The following is a 15,577-nucleotide window of genomic DNA, read 5'->3' on the forward strand; positions in this document are numbered from 1 at the left end:
CCCATTGACTTTGAATGGGGACGGACGCGCAATGCATTGTGGATCCGTCCGTTCCGTTGGAGCCTTCGGCTCCGTCAAGAAGTTGAAAAATGTTCAACTTTTTCGGCAGCGACGGATCCGTCATCCAATCAGATCGCGTATGCAAATTTAAGCACTGTGACGCGACTCGGGCTCTGACGATACTGGAAAGCGGGAAAGCGGGTCATCTTGCCTCGCAACAAGCAGGAAGAAGCGGGAAGAACCCGGCGAAGTCATTTGATTGGCTGACGGATGCCTCTGCAAAGACTACTCCCCCATCCGTCAGCCACGCCTTCCCATGTCCGTTGACTGACGGTGCAGTGGGCATGTAGGGTAAGTGGATCGCAGAGTGGGTCGTACGAGCATCGTACAGTTTTCACACCGTTTCCCGAAAGCATCTTTGGTAACGAACGTCTTGAAAACGCTCGTGGCTAACGAGTGCTCCAGGGTACTCGTAGGACGCTAAGAGCCTTGTTAGCCTACTATAGCCTCGTGGCGTAACCAGCGGACATTCCTAGTATTGGATGCGTTTTATTATAACACATTGGTAATGGTGTATCACGTGCGTCTGAGCCTAATGTGGGCCATTATGTTCTTAGTTTGAGAGAGACAGTCCAGGAAATGTTTGAGCAGGCAGGGCACTTAAAATATGTGAGAGAAAGTGGGGGAGATTTTTGCAGGCTTACATAGGCTACTCATAAAACGTAGCCTAAAATAATGTAAAAAAAATATATATATAAAAAAAATACAAAGGAGCAGGCAAATTGTTTCTTCAATGATAATGCATACAATTATAATTAAAATCGTAACAGTTATACATATAAAAGGTACATGATCTCATCTGTCATTGCCCCCTGAGGACATCTCAGAGGAAGTGACATCACTTGTGCGGGCATCATAATCCTTCATAACGCGCAGTTCTAGGTGTTCACCAGGTGTTGTGGTTCAGCTTCCATTTTACGATTTGGAAAATAAAGATATAAGTCACGAGACTAAGCTTGGCTGAGTCTCATATTTTTCATTTATCTAGGTAGAACACGTTGAGAATTAAAAAGTATTTTGTGAGGGGGACCAGCTTTCAGATTCCTGATATGACATGGCCACGCCCTGTGTAGCCTCACTGCCATCCGTGTATTCTAAATTTGATGTTATGTTAATCGATCACGACCTGCAACATCAACTCCTGTTGTCATTGAAACATATCTCCAAAACGTTGATGCATCGACTTGATTGGTCCGAGATTTGCGTTCTCCAAAGGTCAAACGTGTCTGTCATTTTGTGACTGGTGTTCCAGAATCAGATTTTGTTCCAGATTTTGTTCCAGAATCGTGTGTGTGTGTGTGTGTGTGTGTGTGTGTGTGTGTGTGTGTGTGTGTGTGTGTGTCTTTGTGTGTGTGTGTGTGTGTGTGTGTGTGTGTGTGTGTGGTTGTCTGTATGTGTATACAAGGTTGTGTGTGTAAGTGGTTGTGAGTAGTTGTGTGTCAACACCTCAGTCTCCGACCAGCTGTTAGGTTCATCTCTCGATTTATAAATATCAGATACGTAGATAGAGAGAAAGATAGACAGACAGAGCGATAAAGGTAGATAAATGGACGCGCAGACAGACAGACAGACAGACGGACGCATAAAAAGAAAGAAACAAATCCACAGTAGGGTAAGCAAGGAGAGGAGGGTTGTGGCTAAAAGAGAGAGTGTGGGTCCCTGGCTGTGAGAGAGGGGAGGCTCCATGAAGTATTCATGAGCACCGATGTTTATCAAGTCTTGATTAAAGGATCTCTCTATCACTCCCTCAGAGTGTATGAAGTACCTCAGCTATATCATTAGCCTAATAGCCTGTAATATATGCTTTACTATTTGGAATATTTATCATTATATATATTTATATTTTTGTCTAGCATATTCGATCTTTCTAGTATATTATGCACTCGTTACCGGCACCAGTGTGGATCTGACAATGGTAGACTTGGTAAAAGTGTCGCTTATCTCTACATCCTCTTTCTATCTCTTGCTTTCTCTCTCTCTCGCTCTAACTCAGTACCTCTCTCATCTTCCAAACCTCGTTTGTGAACTACCCAGAATGCACCAGGAGAACGCAGGCCCCTGACTAACAGGGGGCTTTCTAAATTGGAACATCACCCGCGGCGAACAGCAGACCGGCCCTCTGAAATATTTAAAAAGGGTTCTCAGCGCTCTGATTGGTGTTCAGACGTATTCGGGGGTCGTTAAGACTAAGCACAGCACTCTAGAGTTGGTCATAAAACCGCAAGCCCTTATTGGTTACAGTCACTCCATGATTGCACGTTGTTTCATCATCCAACAAATGATGTCGGGACTGGAGTTTCTTTTTTATCGGAAACTAGGTAAAAAAAAATACAGAGGATGGAAAGATTTCAGTGCGGTCTACGTCTGCTGTTTGGGTCTGAGACCACAGCTGGTACCAAGTTTCTGTTCACGCTTCATATGCTAATTGGTGTGTACACATGTCACTTCTGCGTTCCCAGGGCGGGCGGCCTTCTAATCCTGCACCATGAAGGCTAGTGATGTTGGTACATAAATAAGTATTGGTGTTTGGCGTTCAATATTTGCTGCTTTGTGGTAAAACAGAGATTAGAATATGCTCCCAGGATTTATATTATTGGGAATGGTTGGAGGCTCAACGCTTCAAACGTGCGATTAAGACGTGTTCACAGGTGCATTTCGAAACACAGGGTCTCATTGTCTACCGCTCTGCTCCTCTCTCACTATCTTTATCACACCATCACCACTCTCTCTCTCTCTCTCTCTCTCTCTCCCTTTATTTCTCTCTCTCTCTCTCTCTCTCTCTCTCTCTCTCTCTCTCTCTCTCTCTTTTTTCTCTCTCTCTCTGCAGTCTCCTCACCCTCTCCCTCTCTCCCAGGGAGAATATGAATGGAATAAATGGATTATGTTTTTAACACCGGACACTTGAAGCTCATTGGATCAGGTGTGACCAATAGCGCAGAGCCTCCAGAGGATTCCGGAAGTCGGCGGGAAAGGAAATGGATTCCTCGTGTGGATCATCCTTCTGAACTGACATCTCTCAGATAGCAGTAGCAGTGTGTGAGTGTGTGTGTGTGTGTGTGTGTGTGTGTGTGTGTGTGTGTGTGTGTGTGTGTGTGTGTGTGTGTGTGTGTGTGTGTGTGTGTGTGAAACAGCAGCACGTACGTCGGGCTACGTGCTGAACTGGGTCGTGTGTAACACGTTGCCATGGCAACTGCTGCGTCGGCCAGGCCCTAGGGCCAAGAACTGCTTTGTTTTATTTTTTATTCTTTTTCATCGCTCTCTCTCTCTGTCCCTCCCCCTCCACCCACATACCCTCACACAATCTCTGTCCTCCCAGACTCTCCCTCTCTTTTTCTCTCTCTACTGTCCTTTTTTTGTCTTCTTTCTTCCTGTCGCTTCCCTCGCTCGTTTTCCCTCAATCAAATTTCCTTTTGTTATCTCCACCTCCCTCCCTTCTCTCACTCCTCTCTCTCCCTCCCTCCCTTCCTCCTCTCCCTCTCTCCCTCCCTCCTCTCTCTGCCTCCCCCTCCTCACTCCCTTGCTCCCCCCTCCCCATCTCCCCTCCTTCCCTCCCTCCACCTCTCTCCCTCCCCCCTCCCCTCCCTCCCTTCTGTAACTGTAAGGGTTTCAATAAAAGGGCCTTTTTAACCAATCCTAGTTCTCTCTCATTGTCTCTCGCCCACTCATTCCTGTCACAGTGAAGTTTGGTTGTGACAGGGGAGGCGCACGCCAGGGTCTTCACATGCCTGCGTGTGTATGTGTGATGTGTGTGCGTGCATGAGCGTGCTTGTGTGTGTGTGTGTGCGTTTAAATCAGTCATAATTCATTACAGGTACAGAATATGAAATCAAAAGCATTAAGGCCTATAACACACTGAGAATTTGGGTGGAAATAACAAGTAAACCACACCTAGAGACGCAGGGTCGCAGGCCCGGAGGTGAGTTACTCAGAGTCACCCCCCTCCCAGGGTAGAACCAACCATCCACCTTGATTGTTGCCTTGATTTATTCAGCCATGGACTCTCTGTGAATGAGCGGCAGCACACAGACGGCACAGGGGATATCTCAGAGACAGAAGAAGAAGGGGAGTCAGGAGGACCGGGAAAGGGGAGCAGTGTGGAGGTGTGAAGGAGGAGATGACATATGGAGACTGAGAGTTGGGTCAGGAGAGGGATGAGTGGAGACTGAGAGGGATCAGTGATGTAGCAGTGGAGAGAGGCTGTACAGATGATTTCTGTCTCACTCGTAAGAGACAGATAGAGGCAGATATTTGGAGAAAGGGAAGAGAGAATAGAGGGAGAGAGAGAGAGAGAGAGAGAGAAAGTGTAGACAGAGAGAGAGAGAGTGAGGGTAATAGAGCGAGGTCTATGGGCGGACCAAAGACTGTCACCTAAATCCAGCGCCCTAATGAAATGCCCATTGATTTCCATTAGGGCCGACTTCGGCTCTCTGTCCGGCCGGCTCTGTCTCCCATTAGAAACCTTTTACAGCCCGCAGAGAGATAAACGCTCAGCAGGCATCGCCAGGGGCAGACCCAAGAACAGGGGTCCTTTTTTACAGACCTCACCAGCATGAGGGGGTGGGTGATGGTGGACTGGGTCTCAGAGGGAGGAAATATGTCTTGACCATTTCTGAAGATCTTACACATCTTTGCTTTACGATGTTCAACTGATGTTTGTGGCTGTGTTATTGAAATTAATTCAAACTGTATTAATTCAGTGTGCCTGTGTGTGTGTATGAGTGTTATAAAAAATAAATAATTTGTTAATCGGTCTTTAGGAGTGAGTGAGGCTCCTCGTTGCCTGATGGCCGTTCCCCATTCCTTTGTTCCCTCATCCCCATCATCCTCACTTCCCAAACGGGATGCTCCAAATCAAAGTGATAGGCACTCTGGGCGGGACTTCTGATAACCCTAACCTACGTCCCTGATAACAATTTCCGTTAATAATTTGACTAATTCTTCATCCAAACTCCCCATTCCTTCTACTTGTCTCTTTTTGTGGTTCTTTCTATCACATGCATGTCCTTCTGGCCCCAGGGACTGTTTGCTGTCGCACAACACACACAGAGAGCAAGAGACTGGATGTTCGGTTGCGGTTGACCGGGCTTACGCTGTCGTTTCACGATCCTCTCAGCCTATTCCATAGTTAACTCGGAATGCATTGCGCAACACTATTGTGTGTGGGTGTGTGTGTGTGTGTGGGGGGGTGTTTCTGTGAGTATGTATTATGTAAGGGATAGTGTATAGGACATTCTATACATTATTCCGCTTATTATACGCCAAAACAAAAAAATTACTTACTACAAACGGTGTGTCTTTTTACAATTACCATTCGTATTGTTGATCAGCAGAGAAATAGTCTGCCAAAGACGCTGACGTCGCTTAGCAACCGAGTATGTTGGGGTTGATAAGTTACCTGACTACTTGCGCTAAAAAATCAAATTTCCTTGACAGCGGTCATTATATGCTTAGCATAGAGTAATGACTGCTCTGGCGGCGCACACTAGAGAAATGAACAAATCACAAGCAGGCCAAAGGCATAGTAGTCTAACCCTATTGGCCGGAAAAGTAGTCTTTCTTGGATATGTGGACGTTTGTGTCCAGAGTGAATGCTGTTAGTGCGTACATCCCATGCGGTATGATTGATGTGATTGATATGGGCGGCATGTGGCTCAGTAGGTAGTGCGGGTTGACTGGTAACCGGCATGTCACTGGTTTGATCCCTGACTCCTCCTAGAGTCATCGAGCAAGGTGTCGCTGAGCAAGGTGCCTCACCCTGACTGTTCCTGAAATGAGTCAAACACCCTGCGTATATGTCATGGAAACAACAAAGTAATGCAAGTAATGCACGTAACGGTTCTTTCATTCCCAGAGTAACTTCCTACTTTCTCTGCGGAGCTATTTTTAACATACGTTATATAATGCGCAGCTCTAGCGCTCATATAATGTACCCCCGCCCACCCACCCACCCACCCCCTCCTTCCAACCCTTCCTTTCATCCTCTTGACTTTGGTGGGAGCCACCTGCTTTTAAATACCCAGAATGCATTGCAGCTGTGGGATGAGCAGATTGTATCTTGGTTACCTGCCCTCTGAGTGAAGCTTGGCAAAGACCCTGAGGAAATGGCCTTAAAGTAATGGTTACACTTAGAATTTAGGTTTCAACATAAAGTTGACATTTATTTTCTATTTTTAAGGTCAAAGGTTTGGAAAGTTCAGTTGAAATACAGAAAGAAAGGTTTTGGCTTGTGTTTTAACCTTGCATCAAGAGCACAAGTACAATCTGAGTACAATCTGTGTCAAAGCCCTCGTTACAAGGCATTAAACCTACACAAGCCTACTCCTTTTACACAAGTGTTATGCTATGATATAGCCACATAAATCTCAACGTTATAAATCCATTAGGCAGTTTAATGCCACATCACATTATGTGTGTTTCTCATGCATTTATAGAAGGAGGGAAGAAAGGAAAGTAGGGGGCAGTATGGGGTGGGAGGGAGACGGAGAGGAGGAAGGGGGGAGTGCTTCTTGTCGCCTGGTGTTTTACATGTAATATTTAAGACTCTCTGGCACTTGCACAAAGTAGGCATGTTTCTTACTGAGTGTTCTAAGATTGGCGTGTATGTTTAGGGGTAATGTGCATGTGTGTGCCTACGCACGCACGCACGCACGCACGCACGCGTGTGTCTGTGTTTGCATGTCTGTGTGTGCAATAAACAGTTCATTTGACAGTAGATGCTATCAAAAAAAGGCCAAATTGTATTTTAGCTCTTAGCGGAATTTGGATTGACTCATCCTTTATGATCAGTGATTTATTTTGCTTTGATATGTTGAAAAGATATGTTTAATATACGCAAATGGGAGAAAAAAAATCTCTCTCTCCCTCTCTCTCTCTCTAAATCAATTTAACTACATCACTTCATCAATCTTTAATACACACCACTAATGGCGTTTGAGTACTAAACATCTCCCTGACGCCCCCTGTAGGATGCTTCGAGTGCTGCATCAAGTGTCTGGGCGGCGTGCCCTACGCCTCGCTGGTGGCCACCATCTTGTGCTTCTCCGGCGTGGCGCTGTTCTGCGGCTGCGGTCACGTGGCTCTGACGGGCACCCTGACCATGTTGGAGAACCACTTCTCCAAGAAAACCACGGACCACGCCACCCTGGCCCTGGTGTAAGTTCACAACCACCGTCACAAGCTTCAGGCGGGAAGCCGAGTTGCGTTATTAATCATTCACACACGGCCATCAAGATGGCCGTGTGTGAATGATCGATGTCACGAAATTATTGATGTCACGAAACCTGAGGATTCCTTTGATTTTTATAACCTGTTTTGTAATTGGTTAGCAAGGCAATAGTTTTATCATATTTTCTACCTGTTAGTTGTGATGTAATTGTGTAGAAGAAATATTGTCTGGTCATTTAGACTTATTTTCAGTCTACAGGGAGGGGTTTATTGCTGCCACTTTACAGCAGCATAGAGCAATCTCATTGTTTTTTAAAGGTTGGGTATGGAATTCTCTTTTTTGGCCATTTTTGCAAAATTACTGGAAATCCTTATTATAACCCACTTACAGCCACTGAGTTAGAAGTACTGACGTGAAAATTAAACAAGTCAATCATCTGTGGAACGGGCAGGGCTCGAAAAACTCCAGCCAATGATTTCCAAAACCACCGAGTGGCATTGGACAGTAAGTACGTCAATCAAACAGTCGTACTGCACTCCCCCTCCCCCCGTGCGTGACCCCTTCGTGCACGTACTCAAAGCTCGTGACCAAGAGCAAGCTTCTGTCTGTTGTTATCCTGCGGTAGCTACTGGAGCTAGCTAACTAGCTAATCCACCTTTGGACCTAGCACTAGAAGACAACCCTAAACTCCAACCTAGCTAGGCCTGGCTCGCTCTCGCACATCTGTGTTCGAGCTTGTGCATGATTGCTCGTCCCTGTACTTGGAATGGGTGGAGTCAGAGTCAGCGTTGAAGGAGAGGGGGTAGGACCAGAGCTATAGAGAGAGAGAGTTGCGACACGCTATGATCTCGCCGACAGGGTGGTCACGTGGTTGTCACGTGGTTCATGTAAGCCTCAATAGTTCCAAACACGCCGCGCAGTCAATGTTATTCTATGGGACGACAGCAGAGATTTCAATATTGAATGGTAAATATGAATGAAAAAAACACATACAAGTATTTGTCTGACTGTTATGGCATTATTGCATATTTGTTAATGTCAGTTTTACATTTAGAGTGGTAGGGGGACAACTGAAAGCTATCTATAAGTATTACTTAGATACGTTTTTAAGTTTGAGGGAAAGCTTCACGTTCGTGTTAGCATACTGGCTTAACCTTAACTTTTACCCTACATCTGTATTGAAATCAAAGTATTCAAGAAGTTTTACCATGATCATTTTAAGATATGAGCCACACAAAGTATCAAATATATTGAAGAATGACAACTCATTACGCTTGGATGAATGAAATAGTATTTTTTTTATTAAACAATTAGTGTGACACGAACAATTGAGTGCGATTGTGTCATTGTCAACAATGGACACAGCAGGGAACACTATATACTTAGGGCAAACCATCAACGTATAACGTTGCAAATATACTATACTTTATGCCAATACAATACTTATAATAGCCCTGAGCAAATTCAAAATTGGTTTAGATCAATGGTCATACCATGGTTGGCTGTGCAGCGTTTGGATGCTCCAATCTGTCCGAGAAGGGTTACCACATGTATGGCTTCCCCAAGGACCAAGAGCGCAGGAAGAAATGGATGGCAATGGTCAGCCGTCAAAACTTACAAGTGACAGGGGTCAGCAACAGTCAAAAACTATGTCATGTAAGAAATGTTCACAACACTTGATAGCATTTCAAAGGGCATAATAATTCTTAGTGTAGAGAATTATGACTTTTCAATGATATTTGAAGTGCAATGGAAACTGATCTTACAAGCCTACCTACAGGTACACTTTGAACTAATTCACTGCCACAAAAAGAGAAGGGATGTTGAAGCCGAGGCCCGATGCAGTACCAACAGTTTTCATTCATCGCCCTAAGCCGAAGAGGAGGAAACCCCCTTCTGTGAGGGTGCCTCCAGAACCAAGTGCAACGGACCACACATATTTCACCAAATTAAACTTCGGTATGATCCATGCAGCTAACAATATTCCCCATTTCATGTAATGCAAGGATAGACTACAATCCTAATGAGATTGCATAATTCATATTTGTACATTCAGTTTAAGAAACAACCAGAGGTCAGGAATTCTCTGAGGATTTGCACACAATGTGGATAATCGACACATTTCTACCCAATTAACAATTGCCATTTATACATTTTATTGGTTTCTGATTGTGGCAGATGATTTAATTCACATTACAGAAATGTTTCGCTTTAATTAATTTTCTTACATTGGAGATGACAGTAGTTGCGAATGCAAAGGCAAAATACATATAACAGCAACAATACCTTGTAATTATTACAGAGATTGAGGGAGAAATTTAGGTGGATTTCAAGAGCGATGAAAAGGACATGACAGGAGACAGCGAGAGCAATCAAGTGGGCCACTTTGCCAGGGGCAGGTGATTCAGGGGCAGGTGATCCAGGGGCAGGTGATCCAGGGGCAGCTGCTCCAGGGACCAGACTGCCAGGGACTGATGGGGCGACTATGGAGGACCTAATAAGGCAACTAGAAAAGGAAAAATTTATGAGGAGAGCAGAGAGGGCTCTTGTAAAACAAAAAAGAATAAATTTGGCACCAAGAAAGAGAAACAATTCAGTCAACAAGAAGTTAAAACGAAAAAGCCATACAGGTTAAATTCACCGCCCATCATAATCAGCATTGTTGAAGCGGCGGCATCTGTAGGGCTTAATGTGCTGAACATCACCCTTTCCAGGATATAATTAAACAAACACTGTTATTTCTACTAGCTATCGCATCATAAAACCCGTCCTTAAATCAACCTAAATTATCATAGTAATCCAACATAAATAACTAACTAAATAAAAGTTAGATTCACTACTGAACTTCGTAATTGTTGGTGTAGATACCTTCACATAATTACGCCGTGCATGTTCAAATAAATATCAGTATATGCATCATAAAAATACCTCTAATACAATAGACAGTTGACAATTCAAAAGAGGTAGCTATTTAATGAATTTACCCCTGGAGATACCTTCACAGATGGCGAAGTTGAGCTAACAAACTAGCAGGCAAACGGCCGTCTACCAAGATAAATATATATATAATTACGCTGTGCATTTACAAATAAATATCAGTATATGCATCATAAAGGGCCTCTGATACAATATAGACAGTTGACAATTTGAAAGAGGTAGCTATTAAATCAATTTACCTCAGAAGTTACTCGACGGCCAGCAATGGAAATGAATGATCTCCTACGCCGTAAAATGGTTGTTTGGAACTATTCGAGGCTCCATACCCCGGAAGTAGGCGCTACAACGGAGTCCAATGGAAGTTTCGCCACTCTGTTATATCTACCACTCTGGGTAGGACCATTCGAGTTGTGTATTTTCAAAATCTGTTGGCGTTTCGCAAATCCCATACCCAACCTTTAAGAAAGCCGTTTTGGAGGGAGTAGAGAAAGGGATGTGTGACAAACTGACGAGTGTTTATTTAATTATTTAGATTCCAAATCTTACCTTTTAGGGTGTGTAAATGATTTATTTTGCCTGACGCAAATCAGTTAATTCAACAGATATGGGCGGAAAATCTGACAAAACCTTAGCCAATAGAAATTTGCTTCAGGTTTACACAACAGCTTGTACGCCAAAATGACTTCACTTGTGATTAAACGAAGCATCTTCATGTTTTTGTACGTGTTGCCATGTTTCCCAGGATCCAGATCTTTCAGTATATCATCTATGGGATCGCCTCATTCTTCTTTGTGTACGCCATCGTGCTGCTGGCTGAGGGCTTCTACACCACCAGCGCCATCAAGAAGGAGCTGCAGAGCGACTTCAAGACCACTGCCTGCGGACGCTGCATCACCGCCTTTGTAAGAACATACCGCAAACACACATACAAACACATACTCACAAACACTCAGAAACAGAAACTCACAAACACTCACGAAGCACTCACAAACACTTGCAAACACAAACACAAACTCACAAATACTCACAAACACAAACACAGAAACATTTACTAACACAAACACTCAAACACTCACACAAATACAAACTCAAAAACACTTGCAGACACTCGCAAACACCCACAAATGCAATGCAAACACTCGCAAACATGCGTCTCAAAAATTCAGTTTGTCTTCATTCATTAACTTACTGTATGTGCAATCATTATGAGGAAAGGGTTAACACACAAACTGTGTGCCTGTCAATGGCGAGCACCAATGTGAACCAAACAAATCCTCCTAAACTTGTTTCAAACAAGCCTTTCATTGAAATATAAATGAGAGGAATGAGCCATACGTTGATAATGTTATTACAAATCAAGAACATGCTGTAAAACGTTGTTACATTGCTTATCACACAGTACTAATTGCTTTATCACACTGGAACAGGTATTATAAAGTGTAACCGCTTTTTGTGAACTTTTTAACAAGTTCTGTTATTCGGTATGTCTTTACCTTAGCATTTATTTTGGTTTTTTATTGTATCCTGTGTTTTCCACTGCTGCTGGGCTGTTCTAACAAAGGGATTTCCCCTCCGGGGATTAATAAAGTTGTTGCCTATCTATCAAATAATGTTGACATAATGATTCCTCCCCTCCCCCAGTTCATGTTCCTGACCTATATCCTGGCGCTGATCTTCCTCGCCATCTTCGGCTTCACGGCGATCCCCGTCTTCCTCTTTTTCAACATGTGGACCACCTGCTCCGCCATGAAGTCCCCCCTGGCCAACATCACCGCCCCCGACTCCATCTGCATGGATGTCCGGCAGTATGGTCAGTAGACGGCCAACTCACATGAATTTAGGTCTGTTTTATGCTAGCTAATGTTTAGCTTTATGTCTGCAATACCCAAACACCCCCACTCTAATGCCCGACGCAAACACCCCCTTTCTCATGGCTTACGATAGCACATCATCCTAATGTCCCAATGCTTTTACCCCCATTTGTAAGCTTCTATGCTAGTACATGATGCTAACACAATATGCTAACACACAAATTCTGATGACCTATGATAGCGCATTTTCCAACCGGTTCAGCTATGCTAGTAAATTATGCTAATGCTCTATGCTAACGCACCATTAAAGTTACCTTTTCTAACACCCTGGACAAACAACATGCTTACGCCCTAAGAAAATATGCTATTCTTAACAATATTTACCTTTGTTCTTCTCTTTTGCCCTTTGCTAATGCATCATGCTAATAACCTTTACTTACAATGTTATAACCTTAGTAAATAAATAGAATGGGCTTACAAAATGAACAGGTATCTTTCATTTCAATGTAGTTAGTGTACAGTCATTGTTTCGTGTGCTAATTTAAATTAACCTCCTCCTTGTTTATTACATACCAGCCTGTAGTTTAACCTTTCACCTTAGGCCAATCATGAGCTCTAAAATGCAAGACAATTATAAAATTCCTGTTGCTTTCGACCATCTGATTGTATTTCATTCATATAGCCTGGGTTTCAAATAGCCTGGGCGTCAAATCTCACATAGATTAGGCGTTTGAATTCTCCAATGGATTAGAGTGGAACAGATTATGTATTTCCTGGTTGCACATCATGGAGTAGAATCCTTTGGCTGTGTACGGTAAGAATTAGGTTTTGTTTAGTTTCACACTCGGGTTGGATTATATACGTCAATATCGGTCTGATGAACATGTATGTGACCCACATTAGTAACCAGCTGGCGATATTTCAGTGATTATCACATACATTTCACCCTGATGCCGTCTGTTAGCCATCATTGACCTCGATATCCCACCACAACTCAATAAAATTATCCCTCACTTTGTCGTTTTCCCATAAAATGTGTATATTATACTATATTATATATTTTTATCATATAAAAAACACTAAATTCATGGCATTGTCTCGGTATAGGGTAATGCCCATAAAAATTGGCCATGAATAGTACGAGTAGTTCAAGTAAAACGGTGAAACTCAATCATCCGTAGAAATGTGGACCTGATTTCTGGGCTGGACTGTGAAACAACGCTTGTGTCAAGGCACTTATCAACGTTGTTCGTGTAGCTGCACAAAGATAAGGGGATTGTGGGTACACAAGCCACCGTGATCTTAACGACAAACAATCAATGGTTTGAAAAGGATTGTTATCGACTAGCAACACCACAGGTAAGGCAAAGAACAAACAAACTATAGCCAGCTGACAGAACATTTACAGAGCCCAAACATTTGAACAACACGGTCGCTAAGATGTCTTCTTGTATGTATACAACCAGACAATGGCACCACAAACAAGCGTATGTTATATGCAAGCAAGTGGTCATCAGAGGCCCTTTTCAGACAAACCAATCACGTGCAAGTGGATCCTTTGTGTTAGGCTAGGTTTGGATATGCTAGGTCTGTGTGGGTCTATGCTAGTTCTGTGTTAAGGAGAGTAAGGCTATACTATCGTTATGTTTCCTTAGATTAAGCTATACTAAATTTGTGTTAGGCTAGGCAAACGTAGACTCACCAGTCAGTCTGTAAACGCTTCGCTCAACTAGAGACTGAGGTTAACCGACCAGGTTTCATTGCTAAAACTGGTTGGCCCTTCATATTGTTGCTGTGATGGGCAGAAAAACCGATAAACACTGCGGTACCAGAAACACGCCCATTATAACAAAACTTTTCTTGCTGTTTTGGTATTTCATCAGTGAAAACACATTTGATAATTAGGAGCATGTTCAAATAAATAATCAAATAATGTAACGTTGCTAGACTACATCCACTCTCAATGTTTTGAAACACTCTCTATGTGTAGCAAAGCGATTCACTAGAGCTCCAGTTTGTTGCAATACGGAGGAGAATGGTTGGAGAGCTAAGATCCAGTATGGCACAATTTCCAGTAAAAGCGTCCGTTGCCGTGGCAGCTCAAAGACAAACTTGAACTTACAAAGCCCAGCCGTTTGAGGGACGTCGAGGTCCCTTCTGGTATCGCAAGACTAAGATAAGTCTGTGTTAGCCAATTTTACACACCACTGGGTGTTGTGACTAGTTTCCCAATTACAAGTATCCATGCCAGGAATTCCAACATGCATTGGATGTATATTGCCAACATGTTCTGTTTGATTGTCTGATTGTTTGCTCCCTGTTTGAAGGGTGATTCTCATTAATGAAAAATGTGAAGGTGTCCATTAGGTGTTGCCATTTTTGGTAAAAAATAATTTGTAACACTTAGATTGTTTCAAGCTTCGCCTGGTCTGTGTTATTCAAGATTCAAGATTCTTTATTTGTATCTTGAATAACTAGCTAAGGTTAGGTCTGTGTTATGCTAGGTTATGATTTGCTAGGTCAGTGTAATGCTAGGTCATGATGCCCTAGGTCTGTGTTATGATAGGTAAGGTGATGGTATGCTTGGTCTGTGGTTCTTGGTACATTTTAGAGTTTAGATTCTCTGCCCTAGCCCGACCCGACCCGCCACTATTTCCCACCACTGGCCTCGGGCTGGGGCGGGCCGGGCCTTTGATCGAGCGTTTGTGTTTTATTTATTTATTTTTAATCATTGCTTTATTGGCCTAATCTGAGGAGAAATCTATGCCATAAACAGAAATATTATAGGCCTTTATCACACGGGTCTTCTCAATGCCGTGGAACGCTCCGTTCACTAGCATGGGTAGTAGTCCGGTAACTTGTCAACCCAAGCGTCTTCGGTTGCTAAGCGACGTCAACGTCTTTGGCGGTTACCAGCACTGCGAATGCTGGTAACGAATAAATTGTAAAAAGACACACCATGTGAAGTTATTTTTTCGCTGTGGCAAGAAGCCGTGTAATAAGCGGGATAATGCCTAGAACGTCGCCGGTCATTATCGAAACTAAGCCCCTTCAGGGCGAAGCAAGACACCTCCGCTGCACGTTAGTGTCCTGTTCGCCCTGTCGGGGCTTATTTTCCCGATAATGACCGGCGTTCTATACATTATCCCTCACATATTTAGCAGAGTAGGCCTAAGTAACAAATGTATACAAAGTTACTGTAGAATAGCACAGACGGAGGCTTTCTTATGGAGTTTTATTTAACATTTTCCAGCTAGTACACAACGTTATCAGTTCCAACATCGCTAGCCAACCAATCAACCGGGGTCTCATGCTCACATGACTACGTGGCTCAACGACAAACAAGATATATATTTTTTCTATTTGTGTATATCTTTGCTCCGTTTCTATGAGGGTACGAGAGGCATAGGCCACAGGACTGCCATCCTGGAGGCGCGCACTGCCAAGGCCGTATTGAGAAGCGTCACATGTGAGAGTGACCGGTTTGTGCACATCGTAGTATGACAGCACAGGTGGATATCACACACTGCTTCAGTGTGTCAAATGCCTTTTGATGTTGCTCTGACCAACACCATGCTATGTCCATGTGCAGGAGCTGATGTAC

The 15,577-nt window shown here is 43.4% G+C and overlaps 1 protein-coding gene across 1 annotated transcript in view; it reads left to right on the top strand.

Moving 5' to 3' along the window:
- gpm6ba (glycoprotein M6Ba) overlaps window positions 1–15,577 on the top strand; it is a 35,540-nt gene that overhangs the window by 12,299 nt on the left and 7,664 nt on the right. The window contains exons 2-4 of the mRNA XM_056588738.1: window positions 7,026–7,212; window positions 10,905–11,064; window positions 11,804–11,972. Coding sequence (XP_056444713.1) covers window positions 7,026–7,212; window positions 10,905–11,064; window positions 11,804–11,972 — 516 coding nt within the window. The remainder of the gene's footprint in view (window positions 1–7,025; window positions 7,213–10,904; window positions 11,065–11,803; window positions 11,973–15,577) is intronic.

Source organism: Gadus chalcogrammus, chromosome 4, assembly GCF_026213295.1.
Source record: "Gadus chalcogrammus isolate NIFS_2021 chromosome 4, NIFS_Gcha_1.0, whole genome shotgun sequence".
NCBI classification, from domain to species: Eukaryota; Metazoa; Chordata; class Actinopteri; order Gadiformes; family Gadidae; genus Gadus; species Gadus chalcogrammus.